At 37.4% G+C, this 20,660-nt stretch overlaps 2 protein-coding genes across 4 annotated transcripts in view; one reads left to right on the forward strand and one right to left on the reverse strand.

Annotated features, from left to right (window-relative positions):
• srgap3 (SLIT-ROBO Rho GTPase activating protein 3) overlaps positions 1-20,660 on the reverse strand; it is a 92,639-nt gene that overhangs the window by 53,035 nt on the left and 18,944 nt on the right. For all 3 annotated transcript variants that reach the window (XR_013822617.1, XM_079884564.1, XM_079884563.1), the window contains exons 2-3: positions 14,827-15,004; positions 2,462-2,624 (exon numbers count right to left, since the gene is read on the reverse strand). Coding sequence is in view for 2 of the 3 variants with exons in the window: in XM_079884564.1 (XP_079740690.1) it covers positions 2,462-2,624; positions 14,827-15,004 (341 nt within the window). In the remaining variant the exon portion in view is untranslated. The remainder of the gene's footprint in view (positions 1-2,461; positions 2,625-14,826; positions 15,005-20,660) is intronic.
• synprb (synaptoporin b) overlaps positions 1-20,660 on the forward strand; it is a 223,836-nt gene that overhangs the window by 18,334 nt on the left and 184,842 nt on the right. The window lies entirely within an intron of this gene.

A 20,660-nucleotide genomic window follows, 5' to 3' on the forward strand; every position in this document is an offset into this window, starting at 1 on the left:
TCAGGTATTAATGGACGAAGGCGAGGCGTGAACCGTCCGACGCGCAGCAGAGGTGTCCTTCGCCCTTCGAGGTGTCCATTAATACCTGACAATGGACACCTCGAAGGGCATTAACCCGCTTATACCATGGTCACTTGCCAAATAACACATTTTTAAAACATTAGTTTATATTTAATTAGTTTTACATTCTAAATCTCAGTTACAAGTTACAAACAATAACTTGGTTTCCTTGGTTACGCCTGAAGGTTTATTTAGGTGTCCATTATGTAAGGGTTAATGCCCGACAAGGTGTCCATTATCAGGTATTAATGGACGACGGCGAGGCGTGAACCGTCCGTGAACCGTCCGGTTTTATTTATTAAGTTGAGCGCACTATTTAATATCTCCCGTATACAGGCGTGGCCAAGCAACGTGGCCACAGCGACCCGACCGCAGCAGTTGATCAGTGAGTTTGAGCCAGCGCAATCATTTAGAACTGTCATCTGTCAATTGACGGGACGCCTTTCCTTGGTGTACATTATCACTTTTTAACGGACACCCTGCAGCCAATCAGAATCGAGTATTCACCCAGACCATGGTATAACACTTTTTAACGGACACCCTGCAGCCAATCAGAATCGAGTATTCACCCAGACCATGGTATAAAACCAGTGATGTTCCATTCATGAACAAATTACTCTATTGAGCCAGTCCTTTTAATTCATCATTTCAAAAAAATTAAAGTGAAATTTGAGTTTATAATTCATAATAATTTTTCACTAGAAATGCAATTTAAATGTTTCTTCATTTTATATCCACATATCAATTTTATGCTGATATTGTTTACAAATTAAAAAATGTTTTTTTACTATGCTCATTTATAAGGTTCCCTGTATTATTAACAGTATTAGTTGTGAGAGAATTTCGCAAAATGGGCATAACTGAAATAAATCAAATAAGTCAAAACTGAATCAAACTGAATTATAATTAAACCGAACTGAAAGCTTGTGAATCAGAATCAAATCGGATAAAAATTATAATGATGTATCCTCAGCTCTATTTATAAATACAACTGAACTGAGCCTGTCACATCACAGCATCATTCAAGCATACATTCATACAGAGTAGGGTATCTTAGGTGACCTTGAGTACACTCACTGCAGGCAATTAACACTTTCCCAAGGTGCTCTCTGTGTGTTTTATTGGTTCACAGTCACCTCACTGAACCACTCTCCTATGAATGGTGGCTGGAAGCACAGGGCCTCACCTACAGGAAAAGCAGCCAGGTGTAAACACGCTAGTAGTGTTTGGATTTCACCACAGGAATCCAGGCTATGTGTTGACATCGTTCCAACTCATATAGCCCAGAAGTCACACCACGGAGAATACAGCCAGTGGCGGCACTCCTCACCACAGTATGACTTTTACTCTGAGAGAATGTGCATAAATAGGCAGTAGTCACACTGTGAGACAGCATGCATTTAGACATGCCCAATCATTTTGTCGCATACCATCCGTATACACCGTACGCAGGCATTTAAAATCCACAACCTAACATTTACAACAGCTAAGCAAGAAGGTAGGAGGTAGACGTTGCTGTGCTTAGAAGAATGCCTGCCAAGAAAATGCATACAAATGTATGAAGTCACCTGTGTGTGTGAAAGAATACATAATGATTTTGGTGCAGCGGAGGGTGTTGCTATTTCCCACGTTTGGAAAAGTTTTATGTTACCAGTAGACCTTCTGCTAGAAAAACTTCACTACTTAGAAAATTGGAGTTTTGTGGCATTTAGTTTATTTAGTTTCTATATACAAGTGCACTCCTAAAAGTCCACAAAATAAACTTTCAGCGACAACAGACCCAACAAATTAGATGACTCATCTTGTTTGCATGAATGAATAACCCATGTGTGGTTACGCTTTATTTCGATAGTCCCTTTAGACATTCAATTTAATATAAGTAGCTTTGCAACTGTCAAGTGTCAACTAACTCTCATTAATTAGCAACTACATGTCAACTAACTCTCGTTAGAGTAGTACTCTTAGTAAACTGTTAGGTTAGGGTTAGTAGAATAAGTTGACATGTACTTGCAAAGTTACTTATAATCAGTAGAATGTCTGTGAATCAAAATAAAGTGTTAGCGGACAGTCTGCTAATACTCTAATGACTGATATTTGACATGTAGTTGTAAAGTTACTCATAGTTAGTAGAATGTCTAAAGTGGACTATCTAAATAAAGTGTAACAAATGTACTGTGTATCCAATTAAAACCAATGCAGTCTACAACAGAGCAATACAAATGAAATACTGAATCCCACAATGCAATCATTATTTGATTAGACTACTGATGGATAAACCTTTTTTTTTTCCCAAAGCAAGAAGTAATGAACACAGGGACTTACATGAGCTGAAAGTGCACATGAGATTATGATGGAATTTAAATAGATGTGAGAAAAGAAGAAGGGTGTCAAAGATGCAGACCTTTTTGAAGAGCCGGATGACGTCCTCGCTGATCTGAGCCAGGCGAACGATGACATTGTTGATGTAAATGTCGTTAAGTGTGGCGTGATCTCTACTTTCTCTTCGAGTTTGGTTTAAAACCAGATACCAGCAGTTTACTGAAGAGAGAAGGTGTTGTTCTTTCCTAGAAGGGCAGAGAAAGGGATAATAATGTTAAATAATGCTGTAAGTTGGTTGGCTTACTTGCTTTTTTGCATTTTTTTTCCCTTCCAGTTGAAATGTTTGACTCGTTCTCCATATAACGTCTCGTTTGCCCATAATTGTCAGATTGTCAGACAAAATCCACAATGCCTGTACAATATTCTCCTATGCTGAGCACATAACTTCTGTTTAAAGCCATCATTTTCTGAAAAAACTAACAAATGCAGTCATATTAAATTACTTTTAATGACTTTGTCAGCAAAAATTGTGTTTTGGCAGCCAGTCAACCTCACTGCTATCATCCACTGTTGAAGACACACATTTAAAATGATGTGATTCTCTTGATTTTCACATTAATAATAACATACAAAACTCATCACCATTATGCTAGGATATAGTGGGTGGTTGCTAGTCTTTGTCAGCACATTTCTATGCAGTTGCTAGGGTGTTCTGGGTTGTTGCTAGGGCATTACTAGGGTGTTCTAGGAGAGCACACCCAATAATATTTCGGTCATATGATTGGGTTTTATTCTGCCTGTTTTATTGTCCACCAGTTGAAAATCTGATTTTGAGTGAGCCTGATCACAAAAATGAATAGTACTACACTTTTACATTTACATTATAAACATTATCCATTCAGTCCCTCACACCACACATACAGTACACACACCTGACAGTACACTGATCACTTAATACCTTAACACTGCTAAAAGTAATGGCGCTGAGACAGAAATCGTCCTAGCTTGAAATTAATCAGCTTTGGGGACCATAAGCTTGTGTTCTGTGCTAACCCTTCACTTCTTTCCTTAGTCCTATCTCCTTAACCAATCAACAAGCTCAAGAACAAGAGTGCAAAAAATAAATAACTGAGTGGAGTGTATTGAAAAGCCGAGAGATAGCAGGATGAGGCTTTGGATAAACGACACAAGGAGCAAAGTCAATTATTTCAGAGAGTATTTGGACTAGGGGGAGAACATCAAAGTGTGGCCTCTTGCAAGAGTTAGTGAAATGCTAATCGCTGCTAATGAGGAACGTATATCTCCCTGCTGCATGTGGCGAACGTTATTAGCCCTGTAATCTGCCCTCAAATAAGGATAAACAGTAAACAAAGAAGCATATGCCAACCAGCACCTTATTAATGCTGATCTTTGGTGTAATGACAAGCTTACCAAAAACAAACACTGCATAGCTTATGTAGCATATATACATATATGTATATATGCTACATAATTATATATACACATTATATATATATACATTATACATTATATATACATTATACATTATATATACATTATATATATATATATATATATATATATATATATATATATATATATATATATATATATATATATATATATATAAGACACCTATAATAACTTTAAAGTTAAAGTCCCTCCAAAAGTGTAAACAGCTGTTTTGAAAGCGGCCATTATTTTTAAAATCTTCATCTTTAAGGTGCTATTTGTGCCAGATCTGATTTTTAAAATGACTTTATTGATATTGTTATTTATTGTCAAGTTGATATGGACATTATGTACTATTTTGACTTGTATTAAGCAGTTAATTTGACTTTAGGAACTTTGAATGTGGGAAATTTTCTTGACCACTAAATCTGAATATTAGTTTGATTTCTGAAGGATCATGTGAGACTGAAGACTGAAATAATGGCTGCTGAAAATTCAGCTTTGCCATCGCACACATCCAAACAAACAAATGAAAGAACCAACAAAAGGTATTACCAAGGCACAGGTATTACCAATGCACAAGATTAAAGTTTGCTGCTTTGGAGATAACTGTGCCGCACCGCTGTAAAAAAGAAAAGAAAAGAAAATTTTGCATCATGTCACTTGCAAAAAAAAAAAAAAGTATTGCGGTTCACACTGTCAGACACACTCAATAAGCAGTGCTATCAGTTCATGCATAGCTTCCTCTTGAAGATAAACTTTATATGCAGAAGATTTGCACTGCATTTGTAAGAATGAGGAAGAGGAAGAGGAAGGAGTTTAATACAATGTGACAGAACACGGCCGCAGCAAGGAAATAAGAATGTGCCCACCGATTGAGCTGAAAAACGAAAAACTCAAACTGTGCAAAAATATTATAAAGATTACTTTTTTTTTTTTGCCCCTGCTTTTGAAACTGGCAATTGTAGCACAAGGCCATAGGGTAGATCTGAAGATTAGAAATCCCCTTATTCCATCCAAAAATGCAGAAAGACATTATCTGGCCCACATTTATACTTTTTTTTTCAATATTCAGAAAATAGATCAAAAGCACAGCTCCGACTCTACAATCAAGGCCTGAAAAAAGGATCATATGATTCATAATCACATTTCTCCAATTGCTTTTTTTCAATGTTCATGGTCTATAATCCATACAAAGGGCCAAAGATCACATATAACTCTTAATCTAATTTCAAAGCCTTTGAAACAAGAGTGCAATGCCAAGACTCTCATATACTTAGTTTTTTTAGGCGTTTGTAGTGCACATCCGACTAGGGCTGGAGATCACCCTCTAGCCCTTTAGCCCTCTAAAACTGGTTCTAAATCTGCTTGTTCCATTTAAACAAAAGTAAATACCAAAACCAATTATTTTCATGAGGCTACTGAGCCAGTTCTGTTAAAATGAACAGGTCAAATAGACTCATAAATCAGTCTGCTCATTAGCTATCAGTCTGAATAAGTCTAACGACTAACTCAATGAATCTCACAGAGTGGTTCTTGATCCACTGAACTGAATTAACTGCAAGTCATTATGTTCGTCATGTCCTCAGAATAGTCATAAATCGAATAGTTAAGGACCAGAATTCGCATGCCTACAATGAACACAAACACTAATACAACTACAATATTTATCTGCCGATGGAAAGCCCTTTACAGCTTATAAAAATATACAGTCAGCTGTTTTACCACATGACAGCCGCCTTGGGCGAGCTACACAACACGTTGTGCCGTGATTGTTTGTGACAGGAGAGAAGGGCTTCTGGAATTTGGTGATATCCTTTTTGTGGGCCAGTTTAGTCCCCTGAAAGCCTCTGGCACAATAACACTATTTAAATAAAGTTCTTATCATATCTTGGCTGTAAACACTTGCTTGTGAGGTTTCAATAACAACTGCAAAGTAACAGTTTGCTTCAAAACACCGTTGTTATTTTTTATAAAAAAAAATTTTAAGCATTTGAGCATTTTCTTCAATTTAGTAAATCTGAGTTGAGTGATGATTCATGGTTTTGGTTTGTGGGTTTGATTGTAAACTGTTGTGCATGGTTTTATCCATTTTTCATTGAGTAATAAAGATTTGTTTAACTATTTTTTACATTTGCAGTTTGACATCCAAAGAGTTCAATATTCTAACATCATTTACTCACTCTCATGTTTTCTACAGAAGAGAGACATTATGGGTTTGGAAAAAGATGAAAGTGAGTTCACCCTTTAAAAAATAAAAGATAAGGCTTTCATTATTTCACATCACTCTAGACACTAATTCTACCAAGTATATTGTAGTAACTCATACATAAATACAAACACGCATGATAAGCAGCTTCAATCGAGTGTTATTGATCCACAAAACGGACTGATCCTCAGAGGTTTCGAGTCAGAACAGAGCATAGTGTTGTTCTTAATCTCCACATATTGGATCCTTGTAAACAACACTCTCAAACCCTCTCAGACTCCAGTATTTCACAGCTTTGCAGCCCGGTGAGTCAGAAAGAATTTAAAAAGAGAAATTACTGTGTGTAAATGAATAAGTAGGGTTTCTGTGGCAGTACCATCAATGTATCATGGTACCTGCAGTACCTTTTCATAAGGGATATGTGTGTATAATTCATGGGTATGAAGTGCAAGCTTATATGTGTAGTACTACAAATTAAAATGTGCAGAAGCATCCAAGTATATGCATATATAATATGTACACAGACACAAGGGTCATACATTTTGAGTGTGAATTATTGTGTCTTTTCTAACCTTTAAGGCTATGCAAGAGATCTAAAGATCTCTAATCCTATGCTAAGAAGTGATAAGCGGTTATCCGTATTGTATTTAAAAACACCCACACGGAGTACGAGTGGGGTTCAAAATCACTTCACACTTAGCTTCATTATAGCTGCACAAGCCATGAAACATAATCATACAATCGCTCTTACCGCCTGCCACAATATTCATTCAAGAAAGTGTTTTCTTTTTTTTTTTATGAGCCAAGCTCGATACTGCTTTATCAAAGAGCTTTTAATCCAGTCTGGGGTGGCTTGCTCAAGCTTATCTCCTGACGGAAAAGCAGGGGAAGGAATCAAGTGCCAAATCAGGAACCGTAGTGGAAAGAGAAAGGGGGGCATACACTTCTCAGTTCAAATGTATTTCCGCCTTTTTAAGTAAGCTTCAATACATTGCACGATTTTTGCCTGCCCACCAACCCCCAATAACACCCCCCAATCCACAAACACGCAAAATGAGGCCACCAATGTATGATTGCTCCCAGCTGTAGCCCCATGAGAGGGCTGGAAAAGAGAGAGAGCAGGGAATTTCCTCAAAGCAGTGAATGGTAGGACAAGGATTAGCTCAAAAGCTCACTGCTGACGATTCTGACCTCATTAATCTTACATTATTAGCCATATTCATGGAACCAAAACCAAAAGATCTGAACGTTTAAATTGCACTGAGCTTTAAAGGAATAGTGAATTCTGTCATGATTTACTCACCTTCAAGTCATTCCAAACCCGTATGACTCTCTTTCTTCTGTCAAGAAGACTAAATGGGCTTTTTTTTAGTGGAAAAATATTCTGGCCACTTTTCAAACTGTTTTATTTTTTTTATTTTTTTTAAATAATGAAGTGAATGATAACTGGGGCTGTCAAACTCCAAAACAACAACTATCATAAATATTGTGGGGGAAAAATACATGTTCGCTTTGGAAAGTCAAATTAAAGCTTTGTGTGAGAAATTTAAGTAATTATTCATGGAAAATATTATTCTGTTTCTCATTTTCATGAGAGAAGTGATGGCTCATTCAACGTTTCGTAAATACAAGTTATACAGTAGATCTTATTGTGAGCGATTCGACCAAATTTTTGACATCATAATGTTTCATTTAAGCGTCCTACTCGACAGACGGACTTAAACCACACCCCTCCAAAATCAACCACAAGTTCACATTCATTTTTAAGTGCAACACCCATACCTCAAAATCCGATGGATTCAACCAAGTCCCAACCTACATTTTTTCCTTTTTCAATAACCCTTTGCAATCGGATGTACTTCACAATAAAGAAGAAAAAAGAAAAAATCACTACTTCAGATTCATCACAACTTAAATGGAGAGGAAAATAATCGTGAATAAGAACTTAAGTTTCAGTCTGTTGGCCAGAGCTACTGTATGACTTGAGAAGGGCTGAAATATAAGCAACTTTTAATGTACTTCATGGGGCTTTTGCATCCTTTTTGAAACTTGAAAGCATCAGTAATTGCATGGAAAAGACCATTAAATTATTCAAAATATCTCGTTTTGAAAAGTCATGAGTTTGGAATGCCATGAGAATGAGTTAATGATTTTTCATTTTTGGATGAACTAATCCTTTAATGTCTAAGTCTGAGAGATTGACTTTCCAAGCACATACGATCCCAAGGGTCTTGGCATGCTCTCTGAGAGGCTTGGCAGTGAGTGAATGAAGGCCGGAGGTAGAAGGCAGGTGCTGCCGTGCGAGGAGTGGAATGCAGCAGGAACGTACTGCAGGGCAGTTTGATTTCAGGCTTCTGTCCAATAGGCTGCAGCAAATCCAGTCTGCGTGCTGCCACATCTACACCAGAACTGCATCTTAGTCCAAACCATCATCGCTTTGTTTAAAATCCTCAAATTTTCACATATTATTATTGATTGCTTCAGTTCACATAATGCATTTTTGCTATGTCAAGGCAGCTTTAAATAAATGTAAGAATGAAGACCAAACAGTATTCAAACAGTACAATGACATGACCATTGACGGTCTGGATTCAATGTGTATGCCGCATAGGCATAGCTTATAACACATATGTATGGCTTCATATTTGAATTAGGCCACATTATGAATTAATTCTTAATGAACACCACATCGCTATAGTCAGCATGTATAAAATATTTAATGTAAATGACTTGGGTTAATATGTTGTATATATTAATAAAATGGCCATAATGAGTAACATTAACGAGATCTATGTAAATTAGCACTGATTTAATAAGCCTGTCACATAATCAAGGGAACATACTTAACCATGCACTTAATTTTCCTATACTCTGGTTTACATGCTGGAATACTGGAATATATATTCATGTTCGTCTACAGGAAGTATTTAAGATGTGTCCTCTGGTCATTAATTACATTAATATTCTGAATTACTAAAATGATATTTAAATCAACTCACTGCAACAGCACAAAAGTGTTCAGTCATTGAAACATCTGGCAGAAATAGACCTTCTGAATAATGGAAGAGAATATTTTAATCAGAAGAATGCATTTTCCACTCTTTTTTGGGTTAATTGATTGGTACAAACAGTACTGTGTTTTGTCATTAGCAACATGGGGAAAAAATGAATAGTAGCTTTGTGAATGCATGCAAACATCACATCTTACAATCAGTGCCCTCAATGCATTCTTTCAATGCATTCTCATCTTTGCATTAAAAAATCTGCGTAGGCAATGGCATTTTTTGTCATTTCAGCCAAGCAAAACAATCTAGAGGTCATTTAGTTTACATTCATTTCCATCAGCAAGCTACCCTGCAAAATAAATGCAGAAGCCTCAACCCTCATTCATGTATACTTTAGAAGTCATCTATGCCTGGTTTAATGCATATAGAAAGAGCTGAACTGCAGAGCAGGTTGGATTAGTATTCAGGTACTGTGTGTTGCAAGTCTCAGCACCAATTCGCATCAAATGAGACTGCAATAACAACACACGCAGGCCAGGGAACGAGGCAAGATAAGAACAGGAAATATGGTAAGAATAAAGCTAAACCTGTTCAAATAAACACACACAAGCATGCGGAGTTTGTGTTCTGACTGGTAAAGCTCAGCGTGAATGACAAGTCTGCTTTGTGGTGATAGGGAAACTCACACACGGACACACACACACTAATGGCGATTAGTGACACTATTGTAGACACCTTCTTATCTCCTTTAGACATGTCATGGTCTGTGTAGAAATACATCGTTTTTTTATGCAAGGATTTTACCCCTATAAATAAAGAGATGAGCAAATTGGTATTACATATTTGTAGATGAAAATGTTGTGTTTAATCTTGCAAAACGTGTAAAAAAAATATTACTTGTCAGTGCAGAAAGTTAATGTAGAAAATTACTGAAGGCAATACTGTAGGCTGCTGTGGGCAGTCAAAGCAGAGATATGAAGAGTTACAGTAATTGACCAAGTATGTTGACACAAAATAAAGCGGGTAAAAAGGATAACTATATTGTATGGCGGAATAGCACTTGAAGTTGGGAGCACTTCGACTCGGCGCAGTAATATCATCACTCCTGAAAAATCCTCTCCCCCTCTCACTTCTGTCATTAGAACCAACGTGACTTTTTACTGCGCCGAGTCGAAGTGCTCCCGAGTCCCAAGTGCTATTCCGCCATACATTATAGTTATCCTTTTTACCCGCTTAGAAAAGCGCCACGTTTTATTTTGTGTCACCATACTTGGTCGTGTAACTACTTGTGTAACTGTATTTAAATAGGGAAAACGTGGAGGTGTTTGGTCGCTTCTAGCTTCATCTCTGTTTGGTCCCTAATGAATGAACTGAACTAAGCTAAGTGCTATCAAAGTGCCGCTGCCCGCCAGAGCGATTGATTGCACGCACTGAGACGAGAGAGGTATGTATCAACTCGTCTTAGTTAAGGGAATAACATAGTTTAATATGAAAAAACGGTGGAATGTTCCTTTAAAGGGATACTCCACTTTAAAATGAAAATTCTGTCATAATATACTCACCCTCATGTTGTTTCAAACCTGTATGAATTTCTTTCTTCTGCTGAACAGAAAGGAAGATATTTAGAAGAATATCAGTAACCAGACAGTTTCTGGTCTCATTGACTTCCATAGTATATTTTTTTTCCTACTATGGAAGTCAATGAGACCAGAAACTGTCTGGTTACTGACATTCTTCTAAATATCTTCCTTTCTGTTCAGCAGAAGAAAGAAATTCATATAGGTTTGAAACAACATGAGGGTGAGTATATTATGACAGAATTTTCATTTTAAAGTGGAGTATCCCTTTAAACAGCATGCACACACCCGAACTGACTGCACATCATATTTTTGACATTATTGATACTGCTTTCAATCGTAATGCAACAGCAAAGAACACAAAAAACCTGCCTAGTGCCGGTCTACAACACTAGAGCGGCTACGGATTAATGTTTTGTTTTTTTGTTTTTTTTAGCGCTGCTGACGTATTCGTGCACACACAATATGACATCACACTCTGCGCATAAGTTTTACAACATAATTTAACACATATATAGTCCTAACACTTTTTAAATAGCCCACTTAAAGTGTTTATTACAAATAAATTACTAAATGCTTAAAATTAATAAATGAACAAAAATTTGTGTTATATATTTAAACTCGTGAACGACCCCCATTAACACCTGAACGCCCCCCTTTCAAAAATCATGCTTCCAAAGCCCCCCGTTGTTCTCTGAATGCCCCCATTGAGAACCACTACTTTAGAGTGATAAAGAAACATGCATGAATGTGTATAGTGTATAAAAAAGTTAAGTGAAATAAGACATGTTCCTTAATCCTACATACTGTTGCTTTTTGTTCATGAAGAGACTATAAAACTGATTCTGATTCCGACTCCGAGTCCATCTATCCACTGAAAAAGACAAAAGTTTGTTGTCAATATAAGCATGTGTTTGTGTCTGCATTTGTGAGTGCTTGTTTCTTAGCATGAGTCAGCTTGTGGTGAGGCTTGCGTCAGCAAAACTAGAACCCAAAAGCTGACAAAATATCAAAGAAAAGAGGAAGGGGGGAAATGAAGTACAAAAACAGAAATAACTAGAGAATAACAAGGCCAGACGCAGGGCCAAGAGAGCAGCAGCCATTGGCGCTGCCGTTCCTCATTGTTGTCTGCAGTAATGTAGTCAATGGTGCAGTGAGACTGGCCCCGGGAGCCAGCAGCAGACGGCCCTCCTCCACCAGCTGCTATTAATTAAACCCGCCAATCCTGCTGCAAAACACTCACAAAACAAACCTACCTACATTCATGACACAACCCGTATATGTACAAATTCCGACACTAAACATCTCAAAGAGTTGTTGTCTCAATATGTTCATTTTCCTATCATTCCCAGAAAAATATGAAATCTATCTCAAGCTGACACAATGCGTTTCTACGGCCATATCAGAGCTAGCATTGGTAGAATCCTTTATTTTTCACATCCCACAGTGACCAATTGAGGTTTTGTTAGCAGAAGTTTTACTGCAGACTCAAAATCCATTGTTGGCTTGATGCCACATGAGCCAATAATCACTCCTAATGAAAACTGTAGCTGTTTACTGCATTGCTGAAACGTTTCTATAACACATACAGTATGATATTCTAAATAAGTTACTTTTGCCATTAGTCACCGGAATCAACATACTATAACATTTATATTCTATAAATGCTGTTTAAAAATATTCAAGTTAAATTTTCCATAGTCTTAAAGGGATAGTTCCCCCATAATTGAAAATTCTGTCATCATTCTATGAAATCACAAAAGAGGATATTCTGAACATTTTGTCCACATAATGAAAGTTAGTGGAGTCCAAAACAATATTGGACACCATTAACTTTCACTGTATGGACAATAAAAAGACATTTTACAATCACCTTTTGTGTTGCACAGATGAATGTCAGTCATAAGCATTTGGTTGAAAGAAGAAAACTTGTCTGATAAGAACAGTTGCTTATAGAGCAACATTTTAAAGTTGCGTTAGAAAAGGGTCAGTTAGTCTACAAATTGGAGGACAGAACTGGCTATCTTGGATTAGCGTGAAGCAAATGTATGTTTTCTTTTGAGGAAACACTTAATTCAAAAGGGTATTTAATTTAAATTAACAACCAAAGATAACATCCTAATGCGTAAAATTCTACAGGCATTTAACAACTTCTTTAAACTTTGCAGAAAGTAGAGAACGAGGAGCAACCCTTGTCTGAAGGACGATTATGTCCAGCAGCAGGAGAGAGATTAAAATTTACCAGCAGCTATTTCTGCTCTGATTGAAGGAGCACTGAGACAAATGGTGAAACAGACTGAGAAATGAAGAGGAGACATAATCTGGCATGCACAATTAAAGGAACAGTTCACCAAAAAATTTAAGTTCTGTCATCACATACCTAAAATCATGATGTTTGAAACTTTTAAGGTGTCAATTGTTTTCCATCAAGCACTAAATAAATAGGATTTTTTAAGAGAAACTTTAATGCAGCTCTTTTTCATACAAGAACAGTTCATAGTGACCATGGCTTTCAAGCTCAAACAAGGACCAAAAATGCATCATAAAATCATCATAGAAATAGTCCATACTAGGGTTGTCATAATATACTAATCCTACCAACATTAGTCTGTACAAAAAAATAATAAAGTTGACAGTACCAGTATTTCTGCAGTGCCCATAGTAATGATTAACGGATATTTTCGGTACATGCTGCGTCAAAGGTTTATATTTACAGCGTGTTTTTACAAGCGTTGAGTATTGTGGCCAATCACAGTCATATATGTTCAGTGCAGGAATGCAATGGCCAATCTGAGGTGCTAGTCAGTAAGTTCCGCTTATCACTGCTGAAAACGCATGCTCACGAATTTCATTATAACCAACAAAGTGTAAACACAATGTAAATTAGATATTCAATGTACAATTAAGACAGCTTTTTTTTATTATAATGAGTTTTCGTGAGAGTGTAGAATTCAGTAAGCTTGACAGCCTTATTATAAAGGAAGGGCTCTTATCTTGCTTTCTGTTTATTACCCATTCGTACTCTAAATACAAGTTTAGTTTTGCTGCTAAGTACACTGCAAAGTTTCTGTATTGACTGATTTCTGATTTATCCGCTTGGCTCAAAGTTCAAACGGCAGCACAGCACAAGCTTACTATAGCAGATGCGTTTACTCGATGATCGGTCTCGGTCATGCAACTACTAAACAGCACTGTGAGATCCAGTGAGAAGTGCTTGAATTCAGCAAAGAACATAAATGTCTCTGTGATTTAAACTAGTTTAAAGCCCGATGAAACATCGCTGACAAATAGGAGAAACACTGTGCACAACGATACAGTCAGAAGACTTCTCATTTACCATGGATTTACTGTAGTAACACTAACTGCACCATGGTATTGATATCAAATTTTATTATATTATTAATGTAGACATGTATTAAATGTATTAAAAGAGTAATTAAAAACTTTATACTAAATGTATTTATGCTCATGTTTTTCATTCAAATACCATAGAAACCACAGAGTTACATTTTAACATGATAGTGAGGTGCATATGCTTGGTTTTAACTGGTTATCATGATCTAAATGTATGCTACTATGGAAGACTAATGGTTCATTTTAATACAACAGTCAGAATATTTCAATTTTACCATATAAAAATGAGGTTGTTACAATTTTTACACGTTACTGTTTTTGTTAATGAACATTAATTTACATCTGCATCCTAACTCAAGCTACTACTACTGTCAGCTCAAGCTACTGTCAAATGTGCATTTCTAAGAGACAAAACATGTATTATTATTAATATATGCGCGCTGAAGACACGTGCTATCAAAGTCAGGCAACACAAACGTGTTTCATGACTTGAAACAATATCACCCGTTAGCACATGCAGAAACTAAGAAATACATTTTTCTATTAAGATATTTATTTTGTTAAGGGAAAATGATATCGCCCAGCCCTAGTACAGACTACTGAAATGTTGGTACTGTAACAACCATAAAACTGTTTTGCTTTATTTCAAGTCTTCAAAATAAAGTCTTTGTGTAATAAACAGGCTGAAATATGTCATTTTTCACTAACTTTTGTAGTGTTTTTTTGGCAAGAGCAGCTGAAATATGTATCAGGCATTTGTAATTTGTGTTCCAAGGAAAATAATAAATAATGGCAGAAATAAAAATATTTGTTGAACTATTCACACTTGCACATATCAAATAAGCCTCACCTCGGGCCACGAATCTTTGAGGAGAACCTCTCGGCCAGTTTCTCTAGACTGCGAGAATACTCCAGCTGAATCTCTGCCTTGCGCCGAAAAAACTCCTGCAGGTCTTGCAACAGCTGGATCCGGGCCTCTGATTGCTGCTCCAGGCACTTGAACTGCTCCACCAACTGATTACGGATCTCTGAGCAACAGAGTACACATAAACACATTAGTTTGACTCAGCACAAATCTCTTTGTGTACATATACAAAAGTAGTTAGGTTCAGATGTTCTCTTCTCAAACTGGCTGAATCCATTTAATCCATTTAGCTACTGACCAAAGAATTTCCACGATTATTCCAGTCATTCTTGACTACTGGATACGAATACATTACATCATCCCAGGGTATATCCATCCAATATAGATATGAAGGAAAATAACCTACCACTTAATAGGAAATTTGTATGCAAATTGGTAAAGGGAAATTGAGAAATTTCAAATTCAGTACACCAAGTCAGACCTGTGCTTTGTCCTTTAATAAAAAAAAATGTAAGAGACTGAAATCCACACTTGTTTTGTCATGATCTAAGCTTTAGGCCACAGCTGTGCAGCTGTTCCTTATCAAACATCCACATGTGAGGATACACATTTTGAAGTAGTCATCCCACAATCCACTTGATTAGTGAGGTTTACTGGATTAACTAGTTTTTGGTTTTATTGGATGGATGGATGGATGGATGGCCATTTGCCTTCTGTGTTGTAGTACTTGCTGCTATTTGGATAAACTAATATTTAAGAACAGAGCCTGTTTTCACAGAAAAATCACTAACTTGCAGTTAATTGCAAATAAAGGTTTCCTGCCACAAACAGTGTGTTATTGAACTGACAAGCTGTTCCCTCAGTCCTGAGAGAGAGAGAAAAGCGAGAATTATACTAACACAACAGCGAAGTACATGTAGGTTGTACAGTAAGTCGTGTCCCTCAGGCAGCCAGTTTCTACAGTGTTAAAGCAAAGTTTCTTTCATGTGCCATTTCAAAAGGCCTCTATTCCTTCAAAGACTTCCTTTAAAGGAAAATGTCATTATTTTGGTTCCCCACACTAAGGTTAACAGAACAATTAGACAACAGTAGCTTGATAAAGCAAATCAAGCCTGACACAAAAGAAAGCTCACAATCAAACATAACTTAACGTAGATAGCTTTACTGGAAATAAAATAAATCCACTGCGGCATTGATCGACTTGAGTAAAGCTGCTCGGGTCGAAAATTCTGATCTGCTGCTAACACGAAGCAACATCTCAGAGCTAGCCCAGTCAAGCTGTCGAGAGTGTCAAATAACTGCATTCTGTGGGTTTTTTAGCATATACAACAACACTTTTGAGCTACAAATAGGGTTGCATGATAGCCAGATATTTATCATCATGTTAATTATTGTGACTTCAGCCCCAACAGCATGGGTGCTTTTTTACCTCAAATACCATTCTTTTACATATTCTTAAGTTATTGGATAACTTGCGCTGCTGCTCGTGACTGCATCAAGGATCAGCCACATTTCCACATGCGTCGTGAAACACGGATGTTTGGGAAAGTGCTGCGGCAAGTTTTTTTCATTGAGTTGTTTAGAGGAGAATAAAATCGAATGCGCCTTTTACCCCGGTGTGCCTTTTGCCCAATTGGACCCTATTGTAAAATAAGAAATCGATTATTTAGCAAAAATAATTTTAATTTCATAGTACAACTGTACAATTACAATACTAATTTTTCTGTCTTAATTTCTTCATTTTCAAATGTTAAACCATTGAGCTTTTAGTTTGGCGGTTTGCGTGCAAATGGACATATGCGCTGCCGGTTTCAGAGTGAAACATGGCACTTTACATGCGGGCAGCTCGCAGTCTGTATCATGGGCTGCACTGGCACTCTGGAGCCAGTAGTGAATATATTTATTTAAATAAATGGCAGTCTACGTGATTTTCACAAACACATTATTGTATTTTGTTATATCATGCAGCCCTAGCTACAAGAGAAGAATTAACAATTACATTCAACTGCAAAAACTTGTTGAAATGGGAGTGCGTTCTTTTTTTCCTGTGATATTGTGCTGGGTTGACCGAACCGCAGTGTAGCATTTCAATTTTTGGTTAACCACTGAACCTGGCTTTTCCTTTAGAAATGAGGGCTACTGCCTGCTGGCACTATTTGCAGTTAAAACCCATGTGGGCCCTATTTAGAGGTAGCTTATTGAAGAAGAAGAAAACTAACAAACCCCTATTGGTTGATACCGTTCACTAAGACTCCATGAAAACTTCTGCATTTTCTGTTTTTCATTCTTTCTCTCTGCTTTTTCACAAACTCTTTTCTCAGCATGTATTCGTGTAACAAAACAAGAGAGCCTAGAGGAACGACCCAGAAACATCTGACACCGTTTCACATGAATGGCAGGCAGGACTTTTTTGAAAATACTCTTGTAAAAAGAGCTAGTTTAAAAACCTGCAGCAGTGCGAGAGCCAAAAAATAGGTCACATAGTAACTGAGCTTCTCATGGAGACCCTAAGCCATCACAGAATTATTCACAAGAATGAGGATTCTAAGTGCGCTGCGATCACTCTGTGGCTTCACTTGATGTCTGGAACTCATAGCTGCTCTCAGAAGAGGAATGCTGTGAATTTTGGCCTGACGTCCCTTCGGCCCCTGTATAACACTGTGAACCGGTTACATTAGAAGCAAGGAATTACTTAACAGAAGGATTTAATACCCTCATCTGATGAGTCCGAACTCTGTCACAACCTCTACTTGCAAATAGCTGAACGATTGTGTCACTCGATGGTCGACGTACCCCTGAATTACACTTTAAAAACAAACACACGAGTTGAGACCATCTGATTTCAATGAAAACAAATAGCCTGTCTCTCATATTAGCAAAACATGATGACTGAGCCATCTGAATAAATAGAGATGATGGATCCGTATTATAGAGTATGAAAAGTAGGGTAAAGAGCCAAAAATACACATAAGATCATCTAAGTATACAGGCAACAAGCTTAACCTTTAATTTAAAGGTTTTCTAACAGAAACTATCTATCAAGATACTATCTATTATCCTATATACTGTGCGTCTTTTACTTCCCCTACCCCCAAACCATTTCCATCTGAGCCGTGGGTACATTTGTCTATGGGGGGACTTGAAATAGGGTGTTATAGAGATTTCCAGAAATGTTCTTTGTAATTAAAACTCACAAGACGTACTCTCAGTAGGTGTTGGTCTAGAGCTGTGGTTCTGCGGAGCACTGGTGGTCTGTACAAGTCTCTTACGCTCAGAAAGGCTGTATTTATTTGGCTGTATTGATTCATAATGACTCGCTTAATTTAGTCCTAATTTGTAAGTCGCTTTGGACAAAGGCGTCTGCTAAATGACTAAATGTAAATGTAAAATGATACAAAAAATTATAAAACAGTAATACAAAATAACCATTTTCTTTCATTGCTGAATTTTTAGCAGCAATTCCTTCAGTCTTCAAATCATTCTAATTTGGTGATTTGGTGTTCAAGAACCATTTCTTACTATTATCAATGTTTAAAACAGTTTTTGAACACTTTTCGTATGCTGCGCAGTTTGAAAATGCCTGCATTATGGATTTTTGTTCACCTGATTTGGAATGAGCCATTTCTATGTAAGCACGCTAGATGGATGTCTTCCGTTGCACTCACGTCTTGTGCATGACATGGCATTGTACGCGGCGCTCAAGCTAAAAGTTAAACTTTTAAAAAATTTGTCTCTAGACTTACGTCTCCTGTTTTTAACCGGAGAAACACATTATGTTTGAATGGCCCCTACTCTGTTTTGCTGCAACGATAGTTTGACAGATTTTGCAAATTACCTGTCTCTATGATACATAACCTCTCCTGTATCCACAATAATCCCAAACCACAGATGTTGATTTTTTTGGCCAAGTCCTTATCCTGCCCTGAATTCACCTTGCCTGTTTCTGTGCTTTCTTTCATGTGGTAACGGTAAAACCACTCTGTTTTGCTCTAGATTTGCACCCTGCATTCATATGGCACACTAGGGGGCTGGTGGAAAAATCATGCTCACATCGTAATTTTATTACAATTTCGATTAATCACACAGCCCTGCTATGGATGGTTGCAATGCAGTTGCTAAGTATTCTGAGTGGTTTTTAGCACATTGCTATGCAGTTTCTAGGGTGTTATGGGTGGTTGCTAGCATCCAGAAGACCCTAGAAACCACTTAAAGCCAAAAGAGTCCACCCACAATGATATGATTTTCTGGTCCCTATATATGGCTCAGATTCCTTCTAGAATGTAAGTCTATGATGTTTTTCCAGCAGCAGCACAATCTCAAAACAGTCAAGAAAGGCCAAGTCCTGTTGTGCTTGTGACACAATGAGAAACTTTCTCAATTATAGCATCATCTCAGAAAACCCTTGCAGTCTCAACAAGTACTTCTTGTTGGAAATACTTCCATGCGCCATTTCCACAAGAGTTCATTCAATTCACCTTTTTACAATGGTGAATTGGAGACTCAGGCCCTTTTCATGCAAAATAAATCAATACCAAATGGTTCCAGCACGTAATAAGCACTTAGAGTTTTACTGCAACACAATACCAGTGACGTGGTCTTTATATGACGCTGAAAGCTCTCCGTTCTGTGGTCTTTTTTTTCACAGACAAGCCCGTCTTTGAGTCTTCTTTGCCTTTTAACCCTCACTGCCTCCAAATCATTCCACTAGTGGATTTGTGTATTATTAGATTCGATTAAAGAGTGTCTATCTTTTTATCGTGGGTGCTACTCATCCATATATCTCTCAGTCTCTCGCTCATTACACACAGTGATTATCCTCTTTAGATACACAGTGACTCAGATGCTGCTGTGTCAATGAGACATTCTCTGTGCTGTAAAAGGGCAAACACTTGCCTTGGACAAAGAGAGGAGTGAAATCTAATCAGAGGAAATATATCAGTAGTAGTTTTTTAGTGATTGTCTGTTCGTCACCGTATTCTAAATAACATGTGAAGGCATGATTCATTTGTACACTTCTACAGCATTATGTTACATTAATACATGTTCATCTTCAGAACACAAATGAAGTTATTTTAATAAAATCTGAGCCAGTTCTGTTCCCTCCATTGACAGCTACGCAACTACCACTTAGTTTGAAGCTTCAAAAAGTTCATAAAGAGATCGTAAAACTAATCCATATGAATTGAGTGGTTTCTGAAGAGACAAAAACACTTTTTATGATGAACAGATTGAGTTTAGGCTTTTATTCATTCATATATAAACATTGATCAGCAAACATGAACAAAGCATAACCAAACCTGCTTGATTGAGTTGAGTTGACCACAAACAAACAAACAAACCACATTGGTTCTTGCGGAAGCGCAAACGCGCTGCGTAACACGAGAATGAACCTCATTGGTTCTTGCGGAAGCGCAAACGTGCAGCGTAACACGAGAATGAACCTCATTGGTTCTTGCTGAAGCTCAAACGTGCTGCGTAACACGAGAATGAACCTCATTGGTTCTTGCTGAAGCTCAAACGTGCTGCGTAACACACGAGAATGAACCTCATTGATTTGTGCGGAAGCTCAAACGTGCTGCGTAACACGAGAATGAACCTCATTGGTTCTTGCTGAAGCTCAAACGTGCTGCGTAACACTCGAGAATGAACCTCATTGGTTCATGCTGAAGCTCAAACGTGCTGCGTAACACACGAGAATGAACCTCATTGGTTCATGCTGAAGTTTAAACGTGCTGCGTAACACACGAGAATGAACCTCATTGGTTCATGCTGAAGTTTAAACGTGCTGCGTAACACTCGAGAATGAACCTCATTGGTTC

The sequence above is a fragment of the Squalius cephalus genome (assembly GCF_949319135.1).
Source record: "Squalius cephalus genome assembly, chromosome: 10".
Taxonomy (NCBI): Eukaryota; Metazoa; Chordata; class Actinopteri; order Cypriniformes; family Leuciscidae; genus Squalius; species Squalius cephalus.